Source organism: Aphelocoma coerulescens, chromosome 1A, assembly GCF_041296385.1.
Source record: "Aphelocoma coerulescens isolate FSJ_1873_10779 chromosome 1A, UR_Acoe_1.0, whole genome shotgun sequence".
Taxonomy (NCBI): domain Eukaryota; kingdom Metazoa; phylum Chordata; class Aves; order Passeriformes; family Corvidae; genus Aphelocoma; species Aphelocoma coerulescens.
In genome coordinates, this window is record NC_091014.1 from 50,985,317 (window position 1) to 51,006,963 (window position 21,647).

At 47.5% G+C, this 21,647-nt stretch overlaps 8 protein-coding genes across 8 annotated transcripts; 5 read left to right on the forward strand and 3 right to left on the reverse strand.

The window, feature by feature from the left end:
• Nucleotides 1-28: 28 nt before the first annotated feature.
• LOC138103347 (histone H4) lies at nt 29-535 on the forward strand. The gene has a single exon (XM_069001591.1). The coding sequence runs from the start codon at nt 137-139 to the stop codon at nt 446-448; it is 312 nt and encodes a 103-aa protein (XP_068857692.1). The 5' UTR covers nt 29-136; the 3' UTR covers nt 449-535.
• Nucleotides 536-1,204: 669 nt separating this feature from the next.
• LOC138103341 (histone H2A type 2-C) lies at nt 1,205-1,753 on the reverse strand. The gene has a single exon (XM_069001580.1). It carries the CDS (start codon nt 1,689-1,691, stop codon nt 1,302-1,304), a length of 390 nt encoding a protein of 129 aa, XP_068857681.1. The 5' UTR covers nt 1,692-1,753; the 3' UTR covers nt 1,205-1,301.
• A 1,211-nt stretch (nt 1,754-2,964) lies between these two features.
• LOC138104696 (histone H3) lies at nt 2,965-4,010 on the forward strand. Its single transcript, XM_069003926.1, has one exon. The coding sequence runs from the start codon at nt 2,990-2,992 to the stop codon at nt 3,398-3,400; it is 411 nt and encodes a 136-aa protein (XP_068860027.1). The 5' UTR covers nt 2,965-2,989; the 3' UTR covers nt 3,401-4,010.
• Nucleotides 4,011-4,197: 187 nt separating this feature from the next.
• On the forward strand, nt 4,198-5,138 carry LOC138103360 (histone H2A type 2-C). Its single transcript, XM_069001601.1, has one exon. The coding sequence runs from the start codon at nt 4,261-4,263 to the stop codon at nt 4,648-4,650; it is 390 nt and encodes a 129-aa protein (XP_068857702.1). The 5' UTR covers nt 4,198-4,260; the 3' UTR covers nt 4,651-5,138.
• A 91-nt stretch (nt 5,139-5,229) lies between these two features.
• On the reverse strand, nt 5,230-5,934 carry LOC138103366 (histone H4). The gene has a single exon (XM_069001615.1). The coding sequence runs from the start codon at nt 5,814-5,816 to the stop codon at nt 5,505-5,507; it is 312 nt and encodes a 103-aa protein (XP_068857716.1). The 5' UTR covers nt 5,817-5,934; the 3' UTR covers nt 5,230-5,504.
• A 6,683-nt stretch (nt 5,935-12,617) lies between these two features.
• Nucleotides 12,618-15,844, forward strand: LOC138103372 (histone H1.01). Its single transcript, XM_069001627.1, has one exon. The coding sequence runs from the start codon at nt 14,325-14,327 to the stop codon at nt 14,982-14,984; it is 660 nt and encodes a 219-aa protein (XP_068857728.1). The 5' UTR covers nt 12,618-14,324; the 3' UTR covers nt 14,985-15,844.
• A 38-nt stretch (nt 15,845-15,882) lies between these two features.
• On the reverse strand, nt 15,883-16,547 carry LOC138103404 (histone H2A-IV). Its single transcript, XM_069001674.1, has one exon. It carries the CDS (start codon nt 16,367-16,369, stop codon nt 15,980-15,982), a length of 390 nt encoding a protein of 129 aa, XP_068857775.1. The 5' UTR covers nt 16,370-16,547; the 3' UTR covers nt 15,883-15,979.
• An 85-nt stretch (nt 16,548-16,632) lies between these two features.
• On the forward strand, nt 16,633-20,507 carry LOC138103412 (histone H2B 1/2/3/4/6). The gene is made up of 2 exons (XM_069001687.1): nt 16,633-19,096; nt 19,266-20,507. The coding sequence occupies exon 1, from the start codon at nt 16,718-16,720 to the stop codon at nt 17,096-17,098; it is 381 nt and encodes a 126-aa protein (XP_068857788.1). The 5' UTR covers nt 16,633-16,717; the 3' UTR covers nt 17,099-19,096; nt 19,266-20,507.
• Nucleotides 20,508-21,647: the final 1,140 nt, after the last annotated feature.

Here is a 21,647-nt window from a genome sequence, read left to right on the forward strand (position 1 = left end):
GGCGGAGGCGCAGGCCCGGCCCCCGGGGGCCGAGCCCGCCCCTGCTCCCAACCAGGTCGGACCGCAGCGCATAAAGGCGGCGGCGCGGGCGGCGCTGGTTCACAGCAGCGGGGCTGGTGCTTGCGGTAGCGGTGCCATGTCTGGTCGGGGTAAGGGCGGCAAGGGGCTCGGCAAGGGCGGCGCCAAGCGCCACCGCAAGGTGCTGCGCGACAACATCCAGGGCATCACCAAGCCGGCCATCCGCCGCCTGGCTCGGCGCGGCGGCGTCAAGCGCATCTCGGGGCTCATCTACGAGGAGACGCGCGGAGTGCTCAAGGTGTTCCTGGAGAACGTGATCCGCGACGCCGTCACCTACACGGAGCACGCCAAGAGGAAGACGGTCACGGCCATGGACGTGGTCTACGCCCTCAAGCGCCAGGGTCGCACCCTCTACGGCTTCGGCGGTTGAAGCTCTTCGCTCTTCTCGTACCACCACCGCGACAAAAACCCAAAGGCTCTTCTAAGAGCCACCCACATTTTCGTTTTAAAAGGGCTGTGTTGCTGTGTTTTCAATAAGTTATTTTTGGCTTGGTCTATAGTTTTCCTTTAGCGTGTAAGCTTTTCTTTCTTTTGCCTCAGGCATGTTGGGCTGCTGTCCTCCAGCGGCATTTAGGCGAGTAGAGAAAACTCAAACCAACAAAACCCATCCAGGCCAGGAGTAAAATACATTTATTATAAAGATTGACCTGTGATATGCTTATGTTCTCTACGACAAGACATCGCGCTATATTCTTTCTCATTCTCGCTCGAGTCTGAAAGGGGGGACTGGACAATTAACTCCAGGGACGATAGCAGCGCTGCGGAGGAGGCTCTTCACTCCTCCGGGCGGCGGTGGCGGCCGCGGTAGCGCGGGCCCGTGTCCAAGAAGGGTTAAGCGCCTGCGCGATTTCCAAAAGACCGCGCGGGCCACGATTGGCTCCGGGACATCCGGCGCCCGGCGGAGCCCGCGCTCCCCTTCCTCCCGCGCTCGTCCCAGAACAGCACAGGGAACAAGAGTCTTCCGACCGATCCCGGCCCGGGAGTAAAACGCAGACTGCCCGGCCGCGCCTGAGCGCTCCGGCAGAACCGGCCCGGGCTGGGTACACGAAAGACCCTCCAAACCACACACGCACCCCTAAGGACAAACACAGTCGCCCTCCCCTCCCTTCTTCCCCCCCGGCGCCCGCTCCGCAGCATTTCAAGCTCTTTCTCGAAGCTGTGGGTGGCTCTGAAAAGAGCCTTTGGGTTTCGCCTCTGGGCTCGGGACACTTCCCTCGCCTGGTTTACTTGCTCTTGGCTTTGTGGCTCTCAGTCTTCTTGGGCAGCAGCACGGCCTGGATGTTGGGCAGCACGCCGCCCTGCGCGATCGTCACCTTGCCCAGCAGCTTGTTGAGCTCCTCGTCGTTGCGGATGGCGAGCTGCAGGTGGCGGGGGATGATGCGCGTCTTCTTGTTGTCGCGGGCCGCGTTGCCCGCCAGCTCCAGGATCTCGGCCGTCAGGTACTCCAGCACGGCCGCCAGGTACACCGGGGCGCCGGCGCCCACGCGCTCCGCGTAGTTGCCCTTGCGCAGCAGCCGGTGCACGCGGCCCACGGGGAACTGCAGCCCGGCCCGCGACGAGCGCGACTTGGCCTTGGCGCGCGCCTTCCCGCCCTGCTTGCCCCGGCCGGACATCTTCCCTTGCTCGCTCCGCAAACAAACCCCCGCTACCACCGAAACGCAGCAGGTGAGTGACAGCCGCCCTGAGCCCTCCGCCTTTATATCCCCTCCGTGCGCGCGGCCGCCGCCTCCTGATAGGCCGAGGCGCCTGTCGGGGCGCGCGCAGCCCAATGGCACAGCGAATCTCACGCTGACCAATCGCGAGGGGGCACCGGCCAAAGGCTCCGCCCGCGCTCTCCACGCGGCCAATGACGGCCCGGGGCGGGCGGGCCTCGGCTCGCGGCCCCGCCTACGAGAACGGTCGCTCCCGCCGCCGCCGCCGCCGCTCGGATCGGCGGGGTTGCGCTGCCCCGTCCCGCAGTGTTTGCTCTCTCCCGTGCTTTATGATTCTTTCAAAGCCGCCGGGCTGCACAGTGTGGTCGTGGGAGGCCCGAATCGAGGAAATGGAGAGGAAGACAGAGACAGTGTGGCTCTGTCAGTGAGCGGGAAAAGGGGGAAGGATGGGACGGGCGTAGAATGCAAAGGCAGGAATTCCCCCCGTACATTTTTAGCGGGTCCTTATTTGAACAGGGGCTCTGCACTTAAAACATAAAATGCATCTAAACTTTCAGGTACAAGCTTTGATTCCTAGACATATCCCTTGGTTTCACAAGTGTCTAGTACATTTTGCATTTCCATGTATTATCAACAAGAAATAAAAGGTCTGAATGGTTTGCATTTTTGGGGTGAAAATAGTTTTTTTACTATTCCGTTTTAATTTTTTCTTTTAAGTAGAATTTTCCAACTACTATTTTTCCCGGTTATATTCTGCATATTTCTGTGATAGTTTAAGATATCTGAATAGAAATACAAATAGTTTCCAGGGAACTTTTGTGCGTGTGAGACCTGAACAAATATATTCACTAAAATAAAAACAGAAAATTTCACACTTGAAGGATGACAAACTGATTTAATAAAGGAAAACGTAGTTATAAGTTTACATGCTGTAAAAAATGTTTTAAGCCTTACATGGTTTAATAGTCAAGTTAAATTCTGTCAGGTAATAACAATATTGAGTCTTAGCAGTTCCACAAATAGTAATAGCATACGTTATGACTTCTTACAGGAGCATAAAGTATTCAGTAACAAAAAGACTGAAAAAGGTAGGCGGTATCTGACAAGGGCGGGAATTTTAAAATTTGAATCCACCAATGAAACTCAACACTTACCCGTCTGCCTATCAGAGACGGCACCAGGGCTATAAATACTCCCCGAATACAGACGAGCTCTTACTGTTGCTGCCGGTGCTGGCTTGATTGCTTTCGTTCTGAGCGATGGCGCGCACGAAGCAGACGGCGCGGAAGTCGACGGGCGGGAAGGCGCCCCGCAAGCAGCTGGCCACCAAGGCGGCCCGCAAGAGCGCGCCGGCCACGGGCGGCGTCAAGAAGCCGCACCGCTACCGGCCCGGCACGGTGGCGCTGCGCGAGATCCGGCGCTACCAGAAGTCCACGGAGCTGCTGATCCGCAAGCTGCCCTTCCAGCGCCTGGTGCGCGAGATCGCGCAGGATTTCAAGACCGACCTGCGCTTCCAGAGCTCGGCCGTGATGGCGCTGCAGGAGGCCAGCGAGGCCTACCTGGTGGGGCTCTTCGAGGACACCAACCTGTGCGCCATCCACGCCAAGCGCGTCACCATCATGCCCAAGGACATCCAGCTGGCCCGCCGCATCCGCGGCGAGCGTGCATAAGCCTTCTCATAAAATTCCCATCTATAAAAAGTATTTTAGCCAACCCAAAGGCTCTTTTAAGAGCCACTCCATATACAATAAAAGGAGCTGCAACACTGAGGTTTGCATATATGGGTATGTGGGTCTATAGAGATAATAATTAGGAAAAAGAAAACCACGGAATATATACAATCAGAGTAAACTGAGAGGGTTCCCCACTGCGTTCCTGGAGGATGGAGTCCAAAATGAAGAGACTTGATTTTTTTACGATGCTAGGATGTGTATGATGTTTTCAAAGTTCGGAAAACTTGGGGTCATAATGGTGTTAGAAAGGGCGAAATTTTCTCGCGGGGAAAATGCCCAGCGTGAAACAAAAGGGGATTTACAGCCTTTGTAGTCTCCCTGCGGTCCCTCCGTCCCCTTTTTTCACGCTGTCTCTGTCTTCCTCTCCATTTCCTCGATTCGGGCCTCCCACGACCACACTGTGCAGCCCGGCGGCTTTGAAAGAATCATAAAGCACGGGAGAGAGCAAACACTGCGGGACGGGGCAGCGCAACCCCGCCGATCCGAGCGGCGGCGGCGGCGGCGGGAGCGACCGTTCTCGTAGGCGGGGCCGCGAGCCGAGGCCCGCCCGCCCCGGGCCGTCATTGGCCGCGTGGAGAGCGCGGGCGGAGCCTTTGGCCGGTGCCCCCTCGCGATTGGTCAGCGTGAGATTCGCTGTGCCATTGGGCTGCGCGCGCCCCGACAGGCGCCTCGGCCTATCAGGAGGCGGCGGCCGCGCGCACGGAGGGGATATAAAGGCGGAGGGCTCAGGGCGGCTGTCACTCACCTGCTGCGTTTCGGTGGTAGCGGGGGTTTGTTTGCGGAGCGAGCAAGGGAAGATGTCCGGCCGGGGCAAGCAGGGCGGGAAGGCGCGCGCCAAGGCCAAGTCGCGCTCGTCGCGGGCCGGGCTGCAGTTCCCCGTGGGCCGCGTGCACCGGCTGCTGCGCAAGGGCAACTACGCGGAGCGCGTGGGCGCCGGCGCCCCGGTGTACCTGGCGGCCGTGCTGGAGTACCTGACGGCCGAGATCCTGGAGCTGGCGGGCAACGCGGCCCGCGACAACAAGAAGACGCGCATCATCCCCCGCCACCTGCAGCTCGCCATCCGCAACGACGAGGAGCTCAACAAGCTGCTGGGCAAGGTGACGATCGCGCAGGGCGGCGTGCTGCCCAACATCCAGGCCGTGCTGCTGCCCAAGAAGACTGAGAGCCACAAAGCCAAGAGCAAGTAAACCAGGCGAGGGAAGTGTCCCGAGCCCAGAGGCGAAACCCAAAGGCTCTTTTCAGAGCCACCCACAGCTTCGAGAAAGAGCTTGAAATGCTGCGGAGCGGGCGCCGGGGGGGAAGAAGGGAGGGGAGGGCGACTGTGTTTGTCCTTAGGGGTGCGTGTGTGGTTTGGAGGGTCTTTCGTGTACCCAGCCCGGGCCGGTTCTGCCGGAGCGCTCAGGCGCGGCCGGGCAGTCTGCGTTTTACTCCCGGGCCGGGATCGGTCGGAAGACTCTTGTTCCCTGTGCTGTTCTGGGACGAGCGCGGGAGGAAGGGGAGCGCGGGCTCCGCCGGGCGCCGGATGTCCCGGAGCCAATCGTGGCCCGCGCGGTCTTTTGGAAATCGCGCAGGCGCTTAACCCTTCTTGGACACGGGCCCGCGCTACCGCGGCCGCCACCGCCGCCCGGAGGAGTGAAGAGCCTCCTCCGCAGCGCTGCTATCGTCCCTGGAGTTAATTGTCCAGTCCCCCCTTTCAGACTCGAGCGAGAATGAGAAAAAGAATATAGCGCGATGTCTTGTCGTAGAGAACATAAGCATATCACAGGTCAATCTTTATAATAAATGTATTTTACTCCTGGCCTGGATGGGTTTTGTTGGTTTGAGTTTTCTCTACTCGCCTAAATGCCGCTGGAGGACAGCAGCCCAACATGCCTGAGGCAAAAGAAAGGAAAGCTTACACGCTAAAGAAAAACTATAGACCAAGCCAAAAATAACTTATTGAAAACACAGCAACACAGCCCTTTTAAACGAAAATGTGGGTGGCTCTTAGAAGAGCCTTTGGGTTTTTGTCGCGGTGGTGGTACGAGAAGAGCGAAGAGCTTCAACCGCCGAAGCCGTAGAGGGTGCGACCCTGGCGCTTGAGGGCGTAGACCACGTCCATGGCCGTGACCGTCTTCCTCTTGGCGTGCTCCGTGTAGGTGACGGCGTCGCGGATCACGTTCTCCAGGAACACCTTGAGCACTCCGCGCGTCTCCTCGTAGATGAGCCCCGAGATGCGCTTGACGCCGCCGCGCCGAGCCAGGCGGCGGATGGCCGGCTTGGTGATGCCCTGGATGTTGTCGCGCAGCACCTTGCGGTGGCGCTTGGCGCCGCCCTTGCCGAGCCCCTTGCCGCCCTTACCCCGACCAGACATGGCACCGCTACCGCAAGCACCAGCCCCGCTGCTGTGAACCAGCGCCGCCCGCGCCGCCGCCTTTATGCGCTGCGGTCCGACCTGGTTGGGAGCAGGGGCGGGCTCGGCCCCCGGGGGCCGGGCCTGCGCCTCCGCCCCTTTCGCCGCTCGCCAGCACCGCCCCGGGGCCCCGGCCGCCTTCTCCGCGCCTGTCCCCGCCTGCGGATCTGCCCCCCTCCCTCCCCCCCTGCCTCGCTCAGAATCCCCCGGGCCCTCGGCTCCCCCGAACAGCTTTCCCCGGCTTCTTCCCCTCTGGCCGTGGCGATAATGCAGAAAGCCCTTTTTTTTTTTTTTTTTTTTTCCCCGATGTTTCGGCAGTGCCACTGCACAGGGAGGTGGCGGTCTTTAGGCCTCCGCGTATAGATGTTAAGGCCATGCTGACCATATCGTCTCACTTCTGAGTTTGTATTCAGGCATTCGATATACTGAGAACCATCTTACAAATATATGAACTTCTAGGTCACTTTCATGACCTTAGGGTAGAATTTGTCTTATATAGTATGAACCATGAGGAACATTATGCCTAAGTGTTCACCTTAGACCAGAAGGAAATGTGTGTTTTTCTAAAAGCTGGCTATGCCTGTTTCTCAGCATACTGTATCAGTGGCGATTTGCATAAGGCTTTTTCAGCAATAAACTGAAGACACTTTATTTTCTCTCCTAGTGTCTTTAGAGTTTGCTTCCCATTCACCCTTTATTTTCTGTCTCTAGTGTTTGCTTCACACTAAATCCCAGACATCCTGGTGATATATAAAAAGCATTATATTTCCATTAAGGTAATTGCTTCTAACTGGATGCAAATTAATAACATATGCCAAATGCAACAACAAAAATGGCTATGCCAGCCATGCTCATGTGTACCCATGTTTTCAAAGGCTTGACACAATTCTGAGTTTATACTCTTTCTTTCACGTATATGTTTTCCTTTTACAAGGGTTTGATGACATTTCTGTTTTTTTGGTATAACTTCATGACTCTAAAAATCAGTCATCATGACTTTTCAATCCATGCCTCATTTTTGTTGGCTATGCCTGCAGTTCTCCTATTTGTAGTACAAGACCCACTGGGTCTATGAATTTAACATAATTCCAATATGGACAATTTGCCTGTGCTCTTTATGGCCAAATACACACATCATTACTCACATAGAGACAGAAGAAAGTCCTTCAAGATGAAGGGCTAGGAGAGATCTCTGTGAACTCTGGCAACCTTTTTTCTCATTGAGTCTGGCATTTTTTTCTGCCTTAATGTGGCAGAAAATGTGACTCCAGAAGGGTAAGTCTGAAAAAGTGACAGGGTCTAAAAGTATAATGGTGAAGTCATTGTTTCACAGCATCTTTCAACTCAGATATTTTATATAAGAATGTCTCTCCTGGCCCTGAAGACTGATCATACCTTTTTATCTTTTCTTCTAAATGACTTGCCATTCCCTCTGTTCCATATATACTATCTTAATCTCTCTGCAGCTACAGTGAAGGGTATTCAGTCCACTCTCCTTGCTGGTTGCCATTTTGTTCCACTTCATGTTTGTTTTCCAGCAGCATTTTATAACGCAGGCCCACACTAAGGACAGCTAACCACATATTAATTAAATTCTCCACTATGACAGGGATACAGTCCATGCAGTATACATGTCCATCACTCATTTGTCCATCTACCACTCCCACTCACCTATTCCTCAACGTTTCATGATTTGTAATGCTAAAGCAAAATCCTAAAACATGAAAAATGTTTTGCCTGGAGAAAGCAACTGTTTAAAACAAAGAAGAAAAATCCATTTGTGGCTCCCCAATTCAAAGACATCCCCTCTGACTCAATGAGTCTCCAGCCCACAAAGCACTAAACCATAAAGGACCACTTTGATGAGATTATCAGCTATTGTTCTTACCCTCTTTATTTACTGGCCTCTGTCACAGTTGGGATATTGGTCCAGAATGAAATTTCCTGTTAATTACTCAGTTCTTCAAGTGACATAATTATGTTTCTAGAATGCAATTCAAAGAGAGCAGAATCTTAAGGCTGTCCTGCTCACATCACCCATTAATTTGTCCCCACTCTGGATCCCTGCTGATATTACTAATTTAAGAAACAAGTTCTATTACTACAGTGTGTATTCTTCTGACTGCTCCCAGAATTACAGCTGTTATGTGTTCCCAATACTAGCCTAACAGAGCCAGTGTGCTCCTCAAGTTTGAAAGGACCATAACTAGATGACCCTGCTACCCCAGGGGAAGGTGACAAAAAAACCCCCAAGAAACCCAAACAAAACAATAAACTAAAGCTAAGACCATTCACCATGTAGGGACAATAAGTACATGTGGTAAAATGAAAATAAGAAAAATCTAACCCCAGACAGATTTGAAGATTAAGAACCTGTTTTTTCCATTAGTGTCAAATGCAAACAAAAATTCCTGTCTTCATCCACTGATGTGGCTAACAGTGACAACCCTTGAAAGCCTTCCAATGTACTCAAGCATGCCAAAACCTGTTTTCTTCTAAAGAATTAATAAAACAAGCACAGATTACAATTTTTCCTCCACTTAGGTTTTGGTTCTATTCCTTTTTTTTTTTTTTTCCCAGTGAAGTTCTTTATTAAAATGAACATGCCATGGATCTGGACAATTAACATCAGAATTAATCAAATGTTCACCTTACTGATCAGCAGGCCCCGTTCTCAACAGCTTTGAGTAATTTTGGCTATTAGGTTTCCTTGAACATGTCTCATTGCAGTTTGAGCAAACCCAAACCCCAGCAGGTTTCTCTTTACTTACCACCTCTGTACAGCTGGATGTCTGCTGATCCCTGCTCCTAGTTGCTCATTGCTGGCCTTCCGTGCTGCTCTTGTTAAGCACACAGTTAACTGACAGATGTTACAAACTACTAACCTCCACCAGCATACAAAAGTTAAAGCTGTTACTCTATTCCCTATTTCAAAACCAAATCAACAAAATCTTGATTGCATTTTCAGTTCCAAAGCAGAAAAAAACCCCTGTGCCATAAAGACCAAGATTTAGTTTTAATACACTCATTATGGAAGCCAATCCTTTCTGGGACCAAGGCAAGTTGCAGGCAAAATAGATGAAATGCATTCTTCCTGACTGTGCCCAAACTGTATATACAAAGTCTCACGAGCCTCTGAAGCTAGATTCCTGATTTCCTAACTGTATGACAGCAGAAGTGACTGACCTCATTTACATATTGTGGGGAAATTGAGGCACCAGCCAGCCCTTCCAGTGCCCCTGGCAATCTGGACAACATACAGACCTGAGATAGTGCTACTCTGGCACCAGATCATGGACTGCACAGCTGCAAAGCACTTACTGTAAAAACATGAACTACAGCACAACACTTACACGGTGAACAACTCTTCAAAACCTCTTTGTTCCCTTCTATGGGAAAACAGACAGCCTATCCAGCTAGCACCCAAATGCTACCTTGCAATACTCCTGCTCTAGAAAGCTGGCACAAACAGCCTTATCTAGAGCCAGCTTCACCTCTGATGAATAACAGGAAGGCAGCATCACTTAAGGAGAGCACCTCTGCATGGTGTGTCGCACAGTGCTCTGGCTCTCAGCCTACATGGTGCCTGGGTGCCACTGTCAGTGCCTGTGTGGCAAAAAATGAGTTGCCTGCCAACCCAAATTTACCTGGAAGCATGTCACATCAGTGTCTGGGGTGTCAACAGCCAGGGAGATAGCAGATTGCAGAGCAGCTGTGCATGCACGATGTGTCTGAGGACACTTTGTCCCTCCATAGGTTCCAAACACGTTTCTGGCTGGAGCGGGAAGCAACATTTAGATTCATCACATTTCTCCCTCCCTCATACCAGAAGTCACAGCACTATCACACCAGCAGGAAAGTGGGGAGGGCAGAAAACACACAGAAGTGCTGAGGTGTTGTGGGGAGGAGGAGTGAGTTGCTCAGCATCACTGCGTGTGAGCTGCTCACTAGTCTGAGCAGCCAGGATTCCGTGCGGAGGGAGAGGTTGCTACGAAGAGACAGTGTGGTGGCACCCTTCCGTGGTGGACTTCACCAGTAAATAAATGAAGGTCAAAGCAAGGCACTCTCGATTCAGGAGGAGACAATTTCTTTGGGGAGCCATAGATGATGCAGCTTCTGTTAATGTTGTTTACCTTTCATGGACAGTTTGTCTCAGGGCCCAAGGTGTCCTCAATCTCCCATTGATGACTACATTCAAACCATGCCTGCGTGGTCAAGAACACAAATTTTCAAGCGGCTTGGATTAGTTTTAGAAGACCAAATTACTTTGGGATAGAAATAATTATATTCTTTGATATCTGACTGACTGAGGACCTTTTCATTGTGTGTGAAAAAAGTAAAAATCATTGACCTAATAAACACACACAGAGTAAAGAACAAAGTCCGTATTTTTTTCATTAGTTGTTCTCAGAAGGGTTTTGGCCCCCTGTATTTTTGCTGACTTTTTTTCCTTTCCCAGAAAGGACTTCCTTCCCAGTGCCTCCTAACTATGGACATATCCAGGTTTCAGACTATAGATTTTCAATTGCAAAATTACATGCCATGGCAATGAAGAAGGGAGGACACAACAGGTGCCCCAATCCTTAACCAAGGGTACAGGGAGGAGTGTACAACATTCCAGGAAGCTGAGTCTGTGGGGACAGTCATCTGTTGCCCTACCCTCTTTGTTCTGCTCCCTACAGATGCTTGCTTATCCCCTGAATTTAAAAGGCCTTATGTGACCTCAGGATACTCAGGAGCCTTAACAGCAGTAGCAGCAGCAACATTAGTACTATGTAGGCTGAGGCTTGTTTTGCTGAGCTGCAACAAGTTTGTAGTTTGGTAGGTATCACTTTAAAATTCCTTAGCTAAGTGTTAAAAGTTGCTAAACTGTGCTGGCTGGTTGGATCACACAAGTGTTATTACATTTGCAACTCAGATGAAAGATGAAGTCACTGAGGGCAAGTAAGGCATGGGTGTAACACTGTAATAGGAGTGTAATCGGGTTGCAGGGAGAACTTATACCTCTTTCCTGTGGAACATGTATGTGGGAATGCAGCACATAATGTAAAGGCCCTTCCCCAAATCTCTCTGGAAATTGGCATCTGAAGCAAGGAGAGGGGCTCTGCTGCCCAAGTGTAACAGCTGTACTTCCTCCTAAGAATGACTGACCACAGCACTCAGCTACAGCAGGTAGAGCAGCCCAGTAGCCACATTCGTGTGGCTGGCTCTCATGCTAATGGCTCCTAACAAAATTGCCTGAGAACAACTACTGTACTACCTCTCCTTATTGCAAACATACCTAAATATAACCCACAGCTCATTTTCCTAGGAACAAGTATTGGCAGGTCCTAAACTGCAGATGGGAACGTTTGATAGCTCTCGGGTGTAGTGCCAGCCCTTGGCTGTGGTTCCTCTGTCTCCTTGCTTACGCCAAGAGGTCTTAATAGATAACTGCAAAAGTTGGATAGATTTTGGTATCTGAACGGAAGTGTCTTGCAGGAAGGGCTCAGACTGCAGGTTTGTTATGTAGTGTGGCTTGCTGGGGTGCCCATAAGGTGAGATGGATTGAAGCCATTCATATGAAGTAGACCTTACAGTGGTGCCTTCTCCAGAAGTATCTCTGGAGATCCTGATATTACTTTCCTTCTCTTTTAATGAATAATGAATTCTACCTCCCTCCAGTCTCACTGGGAAAACCAAACTGCATGTAAAAGTCTATGTAGTGTCTTCTCAATGAAATTTTTCCACAATATCCTATATCTAAACCAGGATTATTTCCCTTCCTCATTTGCTCAGCTGGCGGCAAAACTCCCACTTCTGCCTTTTAGGTAATCCTTCACCACATTTTTTCTCGGCCTGAGTACATCCATTCATTCTTTTTTGACTATCTGCTCTGACTGCAGAGCAGCAGTTTTTAAAATTGCCAAATACACCTTAATTTTCCACAATATTGTTCCTGCATGTATTTCTTTCACATAAAGAAGAATATGTGTTCCAAGTAGAAATTCTACATCACTAAACTTGGTTTATGCCTTTGCTGCAAAACCATAAAAAAAAAAAAGATCATAGTTTCTCTCTCTGCCATGAAATTTCTGAAGTTACTTCAGTTTAAGTTACTAGATTGTAACTAGAGACCCATATATACTTAGTAGTCCTTTTTGGAAATGGGGACAGGGTAGCAGCTGCTGGGAGAAAATCCAGGCAGAAAACTGGGATAGTGGCTATTAACCACCTCAATTTTGCCACCAACAAATGTGAATGAACACTCTGTGAAGGCACAAATGAGAGCTGGAATATTTATGTTTTCTCCAGTGAAGATTACTGAAGTAAATGTGTTCAAAATAAGAATAAGCAACAATGAATTTTTCATTTTGCTGACATGCCACTCATGGCCTGTGCTTTTCCTCTGTCTATATGCAATGAAGTCTCTAGGCAACTGCTAAATTTCATATGTTCCCAGCAGTTGCTACCTTATTACACTATGCAGTCAAATCAGTGGAAAGGTTCATTCACTGATTTACATATACAGGATAAAGTCTTCAAAACATTTTACTTTCATTTGGCAGTTTCTGAAGGTATATCTGCAATACCCACACCTACTCCAATTTGTTTAATCCCTGTATCCTTACTATGGCAGGATTGCCAAACAGAACCTTGAAAGTCACAATTCGATTAGTTCTTCTCTCAATTATTTTCCCCTTAAAGCATTACAGAACTCAGGTGCAGTTTTACTGCAACCTTTTTTTTTTTGTATTTTATACTTATGGGGCGGTGGTCACAATTTTTCCCTTCAGTGCATTTATTCATAGTTCCACATTCCCTGAAACACAATCTTACAGCAAATGTAAATAAATCTCTCATCTTATATACATTTTAGTATTTACAAAACAGCCATCGTAATGAAACCATGACATAGAAATAAAATTACATTTCCCTAAAACTGCCTACTGATACAATCTGAATTCCTGGTTGCTAATATGTACTTAAATATTGTATTCATGTTTTATGTTAAATCAGGTATTACCAAAGGGCTGGCTGTAGTGTAGTCTTCGTGTTTCTTAAATAACTACACAAGGCAACGGATAATACACTTTTTTTCATAATCGGTTACAGATTAATGAAATATTATTCCAGGGCTCTGCTCTGTTCAGCATATTACAACATCTTCCACCAGATATCAGTATTGATTGTCTCTTTCCTGATCCTTTAGGAATGACCTATGGCCTACCTCTCCCCTTGTTAAAACTCAGGTTATCACAAAGTGCTTTAGTTTTTATCATAAAAAGCATTTCCTTATTTCAGTGATTGCTGTAAAATGCACAAGTAATAATTAGGTGGGTTTTATTTAGAGTGGAAAGAGGATTCAGAATTCAGAGGCTTTACCTAAACCTTTGTGTAGCCATATTCTGTGAGATACATTAAAAAATCCAAACAGTAATATGGTTTAAAATTCTACTACTTTTAGAGAAAATATACAGCAAGAAAATACTCTTTAGGAACTAAGAGCATAATTACTAAACTGCTATGCTAGTCCTTGCAAAATCTTAAATTAACCAGAGACAAAGATAATTTCCATAAACAACAGAAGTTTAGGAGATTGCTTTCTTTTACAAAGCTGCAGTTCTGTAACATAAGGTATCAAATGACTATTTACTTCAAAATAAAATGGAGCATGAAAAGCAAATAGCTTGATTTACTTAATAATTGGTAGAAAAATTCATATGGGAAACAACAAGAAAACACCCCACATAGGGCAGCAGGGTAACTTTGACTCCCTTGTACTGAAATTCCAGGAAGACAAAATAAACCAACTGTATGTTCATAAATCTCCAGATAATAACAAATTGCTTATGTTTCTATAAAAAGTGCAATAGGAGGTTGTACGAGACACTATTACACTAGACTTTAGCGTTTTAGGAGGTAAAACACACGGTCAAAGGAACCGGTTCTTAATCCATATTCACAGCTGAAAAAGGAGTTTGTGTTACTTCCTCCTCTTCAAAATCAATTTAAACTGTCAAAATAGCTTTAATTCGTCAGATTTCAACTTTGACCCCAAGAAAACCCTCTAAATAATCAGACTGAGTTGTTGCTATAACATTTATGTCAAAAGGAAATTTTTAATTTGCAAGGAAAAACAAAAGTTTCTCCCTTCAGAGGTCTCTCCAGCAGCAGCACACGGGATTTATCGCCTCTCCTTTAACTCAAATCGCGTGTTTGCCGCAGGAAACTCTCCCGAACGCAAGTACCTGCTCTTCTCCCCCCTCACCGAGGAAATTGGGCGATTTGGTGGCAGAAATTCCGAGGAAAATACACTTTTGTTAGTCCAAAGAAACACAAATCGAGCACACCGAAGGGCTCCCCGGCCGTGCAGCGGGGCGGGCTCTGCAACCCACCAATCACCGCGCGGCTCCGCTCTAAAAATACGAGCATCTGACCCGGGCCAGCCCAATTGTATTCGCCTGCTCCGCAGAGGAAGTCGCCGCGATGTCCGAGACCGCTCCCGCCGCCGCCCCCGATGCGCCCGCGCCCGGCGCCAAGGCCGCCGCCAAGAAGCCGAAGAAGGCGGCGAGCGGCTCCAAAGCCCGCAAGCCCGCGGGGCCCAGCGTCACCGAGCTGATCACCAAGGCCGTGTCCGCCTCCAAGGAGCGCAAGGGGCTCTCCCTCGCCGCGCTCAAGAAGGCGCTGGCCGCCGGCGGCTACGATGTGGAGAAGAACAACAGCCGCATCAAGCTGGGGCTCAAGAGCCTCGTCAGCAAGGGCACCCTGGTGCAGACCAAGGGCACCGGCGCCTCCGGCTCCTTCCGCCTCAACAAAAAACCCGGAGAAGTAAAAGAAAAAGCTCCCAAGAAAAGAGCGCCTGCAGCCAAGCCCAAGAAGCCGGCGGCTAAGAAGCCCGCCAGCGCCGCCAAGAAGCCCAAGAAGGCGGCGGCGGTGAAGAAGAGCCCCAAGAAGGCCAAGAAGCCGGCAGCTGCAGCGGCCAAGAAAGCGGTCAAGAGCCCCAAGAAAGCGGCAAAGGCAGGCCGCCCCAAGAAGGCCGCGAAGAGCCCGGCTAAGGCGAAAGCGGTGAAGCCCAAAGCAGCCAAACCCAAGGCAGCCAAACCCAAAGCAGCCAAGGCAAAGAAGGCGGCGCCCAAAAAGAAGTAAATTGTATCAGAAGAGTTCTCCTCTACATACTTTGTTATCCAACGGCTCTTTTAAGAGCCACCCACACTTTCCCTAAAGGAGCTGATGCACCGAGGTCTTCTGTAACCTGCAGCAAGGATCGAGTAATTCGTAAGTCGTCAAGAGGTCAATTGTGTTTTGTATTTTTTGTTCCCTAGGATTACCGAAAGAAATACTAATGAACGCGGTATAGCGAGGCGGCTTTAGGGAAGTGTAGACCTTTTCTTCCTCCGAGTGATTACTTTGACTACCAGGAAACAATGTTTTATAATGATTTGATAAAAAATCGGATGTATGTTTTTTTAAAGATTATATTTTGTAACAAAATAATGCAATTGCCAGGCACGCTACTACTGAGCCATGTCTAATCTATTGTATTATTTCTCTTACGGTATCTCCGTAAATGCCTTTTGTCTGTTTGGGGGAAGGAGGGGAGTGTTTCTTTACTGACAGAAAAATAGCCCTCAGCTCTCCCAATCCTTTTGTTCCCGATGAGAAAGAAAGAGCTTTAAGTCTTGAAAAAGCCCGCCTTGCCCAAGGATTGGCCAGTGGAAGTCCCCGCCCGCTTCCCTTCCCCCTCCCTTCCCCGAAGACGATTACGCCTCTTATCTCTGGAACTGTATCAGCCACTCGGAAAAGAAAGAGGCGGAAAAGCGGGGAGGGACGGGTACTCTCAACAAATACTGTTCCTATGTTCTCCGATATAAGAACTAAACGGAAAGTATTCCATACCAGGAAGAACTTGTATGGAGAGAGGACGTTTTGAAACGACTTTGTTAACAAAAATATGGAAAGCGTTGCTACTATATCTAAAGCCAAAAAATAAAAAATAAGATAAAACACGGGTTGAGTAATTAATACAAAATAGCCTTAACTGTTGTTGGGATAACTCAGCTCTCTTAGGATCTTGTGGGTGGCTCTGAAAAGAGCCTTTGGGTTTCTGGAGAAGAAGAAATGCGCCAGACGCGCTTCGGCGCTCACTTGGCTTTAGCCTTGTGGCTGTCGGTCTTCTTGGGCAGCAGCACGGCCTGGATGTTGGGCAGCACGCCGCCCTGCGCGATCGTCACCTTGCCCAGCAGCTTGTTGAGCTCCTCGTCGTTGCGGATGGCGAGCTGCAGGTGGCGGGGGATGATGCGCGTCTTCTTGTTGTCGCGGGCCGCGTTGCCCGCCAGCTCCAGGATCTCGGCCGTCAGGTACTCCAGCACGGCCGCCAGGTACACCGGGGCGCCGGCGCCCACGCGCTCCGCGTAGTTGCCCTTGCGCAGCAGCCGGTGCACGCGGCCCACGGGGAACTGCAGCCCGGCCCGCGACGAGCGCGACTTGGCCTTGGCGCGCGCCTTCCCGCCCTGCTTGCCCCGGCCGGACATCTTCCCTTGCTCGCCTCCTCTGCAAGGCACCGGCAGCAGAGCGCAGCCGACTCTCGGCGCGCCCCGGCTCTGCTCTCGCTTTACAAGCTCGTCCGTTCGCTGATAGGTTGAGAAGTAGGTCTTGTGCGGGCAGCCAATGGCAAAGCGAATCGAATTCTGACCAATCAGACGCGGCTACTGGGCAGTGATGACATGTTTTTTCTTCTGACCAATGAGAAAACGCAGGGCTGATGCTGTTATTTGCATATTGGAGCTATAAATACGTGGCACGCAGCCGCTCTCCTCACTTCGCTCCTCGGTTTATCAGAGAGCGGCTGTGTGCTGTTTCGGAGATAAGCAGCTGTCGCCATGCCTGAGCCGGCCAAGTCCGCCCCCGCGCCCAAGAAGGGCTCCAAGAAGGCGGTCACCAAGACGCAGAAGAAAGGTGACAAGAAGCGCAAGAAGAGCCGCAAGGAGAGCTACTCGATCTACGTGTACAAGGTGCTGAAGCAGGTGCACCCCGACACGGGCATCTCGTCCAAGGCCATGGGCATCATGAACTCCTTCGTCAACGACATCTTCGAGCGCATCGCCGGCGAGGCGTCGCGCCTGGCGCACTACAACAAGCGCTCCACCATCACGTCGCGGGAGATCCAGACGGCCGTGCGGCTGCTGCTGCCCGGCGAGCTGGCCAAGCACGCCGTGTCCGAGGGCACCAAGGCTGTCACCAAGTACACCAGCTCCAAGTAGGGCGTCTCGGACCGTCACTTGCAACCCAAAGGCTCTTTTAAGAGCCACCCACTCTTTCAATAAAAGGGCTGTGTAATCACGTAAGATAAAACTTTATTATTATTATTTTGAAAGCTTCTTTTAAGGTTGGTTTTTTTTGTTGGTTTTTTTTTTTTTTTTTTGAGAGTTTTTGGGTTTTGCATGCACTTAAGGGGTTATTTGGATAGAATACTGGTCTCCGGTTAATTGTCTTAATGAACGTTCACTAACTGCAACAGATCTGTAACTAAAGGTGTTTTAAATCGGCTGGGGGTGTTGGAGTTTTCTTAGCTGATGCTGGTTTTCCTTAATTTATGGTTCTCGCAATTTTTAGTGTCGTATTGTATATGAGTAAGACCTTACTATTCAAAGTTTTCCTGTTATATATACGTTGTAAACTAAAAGATAGAAATATTTCTGGATTTTTCTAGTTAGGAGAGAATCGAAATTATTGCTAATGAATACTCATCCATGTACAGCCCTGCTATAGTAAGATTTACCACTTGATGGTGCTCTGTGTTTGGGGTTTTTGTAGCAGAATTGAGAGGTGAGTACAGTGCACTCTACTGCAAAAGAATTTATGTAGCAACAAGTGACATTTATTCAAAGCTCTTGCCAATAGCCTAGTGACCAGTACAACGCAGAGGTACTTTCTGAAATCGCCTTTATTTTCGCTATTTTTCTTAATAATTCTACTGTTCGTGTGTTTTTGTTGTTTTTTTTTGGTTATAGCAACTTTCCTAGCTTCTCCCTGTGACTGCTTTAGGCTCCCCTTGCAACTAAGAAAACACGTGAAAATTAATATTTTTTTCACTTACCTGTTTTTTCTGCATTTATCTGTAACTAATTGTATTAAAACTATGAAATACTAAGGAACTAGATACCCTGGGCTGGCTTTGTAAACTATCAGAGATTATCATAAAGCTACTAATTAGGCTCAAGCTGCAGCCTTTCTGAGTCGCTTCATCACGTTCTTGGATAATTACATGCTACCATAGATCCAGATCAAAGCCATTGTCACTTTCAAACTAGATCTGAATATTCCTGAATTGCAAGTATGTATTGTGAACTTCTGAATGTAATTTGTACAGGGACCACAGAATCACCGAAGTGCACTTTGAAGTACTGACTTGCACGTTGTTTGGTAGTACAGCTAATGAGACAGGTACCAGGTCTCTCATAAATTTGTCACCTATTACCTAATAAAAGTTAATTTCAGTTTGAGGGTTTATGGGGACTTCTCAGATTGGATTTCAGATATCCAGTGTGAAGAGGCTCTCTCCATCCTCTTCTTTATCAGCTTAAAATGGTGTTTTGATATCTCTCCAAGTGCTTTGTTGCAAACTCTGAAACACAGGTTGCTTATTCTGGGTGTCTGTTTATGTCTAATACCTTAAAAGATCAATAAACCATGGTATACTCCAGTCTCTAGTCTTTTTAAGTGTACCTGAGTCACTAGAAAAGCACAAAGAAGTGCTTATATTTTGATAGTGAAGGTGGTCAGCAGAACAATTGGTCGGTGGCTGTTCTGCATAATCAGTCATATAAAAATACTCCAGTTGGAACTACAGCTATCAGGTGCCAGCCCTGCTGTCTGATTTGAGGTAGGAGCTCAGTGATGCCTTTTGGCCTCCCAGCTCATAAGTGTTCATTTTGCCTTTCCTGTCTCTGTGTTCTCCGTGTTGCACTCTTCATTAGCAGCTGTCACAGAAATTTGGAAGATTTTTTTTTTTAATAGATTATTCCTATGTGTGAAATTGTTTCTAGGCCCATAAAACTCTTTGCTCAACAGAAAATAAAATGTTGCTGATTCAGTATGAATGATAAGGCATATTAGGGGGCTCTATGAACATAACATTTGATATCTGATATGATTGTAACACAACTCTCATTTTTCTAACAGTGCTGAGGACAAAGTCTCTGAACTAACAAGGAGCTATGACTGTGGAAACTTTTTTGAACTCGTTCCTTTCACCAGAGGTAAAAGTAGTGGGATTTAAACTGATTAAATTAACAAAACTTAAAAATTTCATGCAACAATAGGATGAACATTCAAAACCACTAGTGCAAATAGTGTGAATATAAAATCATATGACAGCTTATTCTTCAGTCTTTCACATTCTTTACTGTTCTTTTCTATTTATTTCAGAGTAGTGCTCTTCTACCCAGGATGACATCACCCAGCACCAGTAAGATGGCACAGTGTTCAAATATATCATCCTGGTATAGCAGGTGATTTTGCTGCTGTCACACAGACCATGAAGGAAGCAAGCAGATGCCACCTCAAACAGGCATCTCAAAACCCTCAAAAAGGGTTTTCCTGCCCTAGGTTCCTCCTTGAAGACGAGTTTCCAATCTACTGAGTGAGTAGTTTCTTTATCCAACATGCAGAGCAGATGGAGCTGGGTGCTTCCAAAGAGGAACTGCCTACACCAGATTGCAACCTAAATTATATCTGTGCCACCCATCACCCAAGCTCCAAACCCCATTATTTAATTCTTGGTGGTGGTCCCTTGATGTCATATTAATTTTTTTGGTCACTGGGTACCCTTCTGAAGTTATCTCATTCTCAGGATTGTTTCCTTGGACCATCTTCATTCTGCTTCTGTCTTGACAGTTTCAGCTTGTTCTGTGTCATTAGTTTTATCAAAAAGTTTACACTCCCATCAGTTTGTGTGCCCTAGGCCTGCAACTTGAGGATCTTCCAGTGCAAAGCAAAGTTATTAATCCCAACAATTCTCAAAACTGGGAAGTGCTTGAATGCATAATCTTTAAACAGGCCCTTCATGTTGTCTTTTAATCTACCCTTCACATTTACCTTCAAAATACCTCTTGATTTACAGCAACTGAAGTATAAGGAATATTTACATTGGTAATACAAACATTTTTTAAATTTTTTTTTTAATAACTCTGTGTATCTCAAATGATCAGAGTGCTGTTACAGTTTAGTCCTGTATTAAATAACAAGCAAAAAAGAATACTGAAGAGCAACACAACCAGTTACAAAAAATTACCCTATTTTATTTTTACTAGAATAATAAAGTTAGTATCACTCCTGGAAGGATATATTTCTTCTCTAGATGACCATCCTGCAGTAAAATTTATGTTTATTCATCATCATGTTTAAGAAAGAAAACACCCTCTCTTTTTATTTCTGCAAAAGTGAAATGCACCAGCTGGGCAAACAAATAACTGTGTTCTCTAGTTAACTGACTGAATAGTGAATCAGAAATGAGAAACAGATGCCATACATCTGGACCAAAACCTGAACAAATCACACACTGTCTCTACCACTTTTTTGTTCCTTCGTGGATGTGGGGGTTTTTTTTGTTTGTTTGGTTGGTTGGTTTTTTGTTTGAGGGTTTTAGGATTTGGGGGGGTTTTGTTGTTTTTGGGGGTTTTCTTTATGTTTGTTTTGTTTGTATTAATGAAGTAAAGCAATATCTGCTCACAAACCTGAAATCAATTTTCTTTTTTTTTTAATGGCCACAGAATATAATTACCTGACACCCAGAACAAATTATTGCAGTGTTAGTTTCTCAGAGGCTTTCTTTTCCATTTTACATAGAAAAGAATATATTTTTTAAAAATTATGGTTGCAGGAAAAAGTATTGACTGCAGCTAGGGCAAAATACACACCTTGATGTAATGTTTTCAGCCAGTGATGAAAATCTGCCCAGGTCAGAGGGTAAATGAAAAAAAATAGGACTTCAGGTTCCAAAAATCTGGTCTTAGGGTTATGCCATTCAGAGAACAGCACAGCTCAAGACATGATACAAATCTCACTGGAGAAGAGGGCTGAAAGTAGATGGGAAGGCAGCTGAGAACTTCTCTCTTCCCAACTCACACACCTACAAGGAAGGAAGAAGCATTACAATGAGCAGAGGCAGTTATTTCCTCAAGGACTGGAGTCACAGGACCAGAGGCCTATGTGGGTGGAAAGGGTGTTTTGGGTTTTGGGTTCGGTTTCTTTCATGGCTACAAAGAACTGAATTATTTGACAGCAGTCTTATTTGAAGTGGTTGTTCCAAAAGCATTCCTTGTCAAAAACAATAGTAGGTATTAATCACAAATGTTCATCCTTTCATTTTTAACACTGAAAATCTCAGGAAGCAATTCTGGACATACTTCCATTTTACATTGTCAGGAAAATTAATCCACAAGCACCAGAGGTTTATGTCCTAAAAGGAGACAGAGGAGTCCTGTTATTCAAATAAAGAGAGAGGTCATGGGCATTTCTGATGGGGTCTCTCAAGTTGTTGGAGGATGCAGCCTCCTTTTTATCCTAATTTCCTGGCTGCATTTCCCTCCCCATTGGCTGAGGTACTTGAGAGGTACAGACTTCCCCAGCTGCCTAGTAAAGACCCCCTTCTAATGTGTAGGCCCCCCTCCCCTTCTTTTTTTCTTAATCCTTGTGTCTCTGTTCTTTTTCTCTAAGTCCAGGGATTTAGCACAGTCTCGAGTGTGTAACAGTCTGTGCCAATTAGTGGAATTCCTATGGAATTTATGGTTCCTCCCATTGCTTCTTTCA

Coding starts and splice junctions, on each gene's coding strand:
- LOC138103347 (XM_069001591.1), top strand. CDS start 137: ATGTCTGGTCGGGGTAAGGGCGGCAAGGGGCTCGGCAAGGGCGGCGCC.
- LOC138103341 (XM_069001580.1), bottom strand. CDS start 1,691: ATGTCCGGCCGGGGCAAGCAGGGCGGGAAGGCGCGCGCCAAGGCCAAG.
- LOC138104696 (XM_069003926.1), top strand. CDS start 2,990: ATGGCGCGCACGAAGCAGACGGCGCGGAAGTCGACGGGCGGGAAGGCG.
- LOC138103360 (XM_069001601.1), top strand. CDS start 4,261: ATGTCCGGCCGGGGCAAGCAGGGCGGGAAGGCGCGCGCCAAGGCCAAG.
- LOC138103366 (XM_069001615.1), bottom strand. CDS start 5,816: ATGTCTGGTCGGGGTAAGGGCGGCAAGGGGCTCGGCAAGGGCGGCGCC.
- LOC138103372 (XM_069001627.1), top strand. CDS start 14,325: ATGTCCGAGACCGCTCCCGCCGCCGCCCCCGATGCGCCCGCGCCCGGC.
- LOC138103404 (XM_069001674.1), bottom strand. CDS start 16,369: ATGTCCGGCCGGGGCAAGCAGGGCGGGAAGGCGCGCGCCAAGGCCAAG.
- LOC138103412 (XM_069001687.1), top strand. CDS start 16,718: ATGCCTGAGCCGGCCAAGTCCGCCCCCGCGCCCAAGAAGGGCTCCAAG.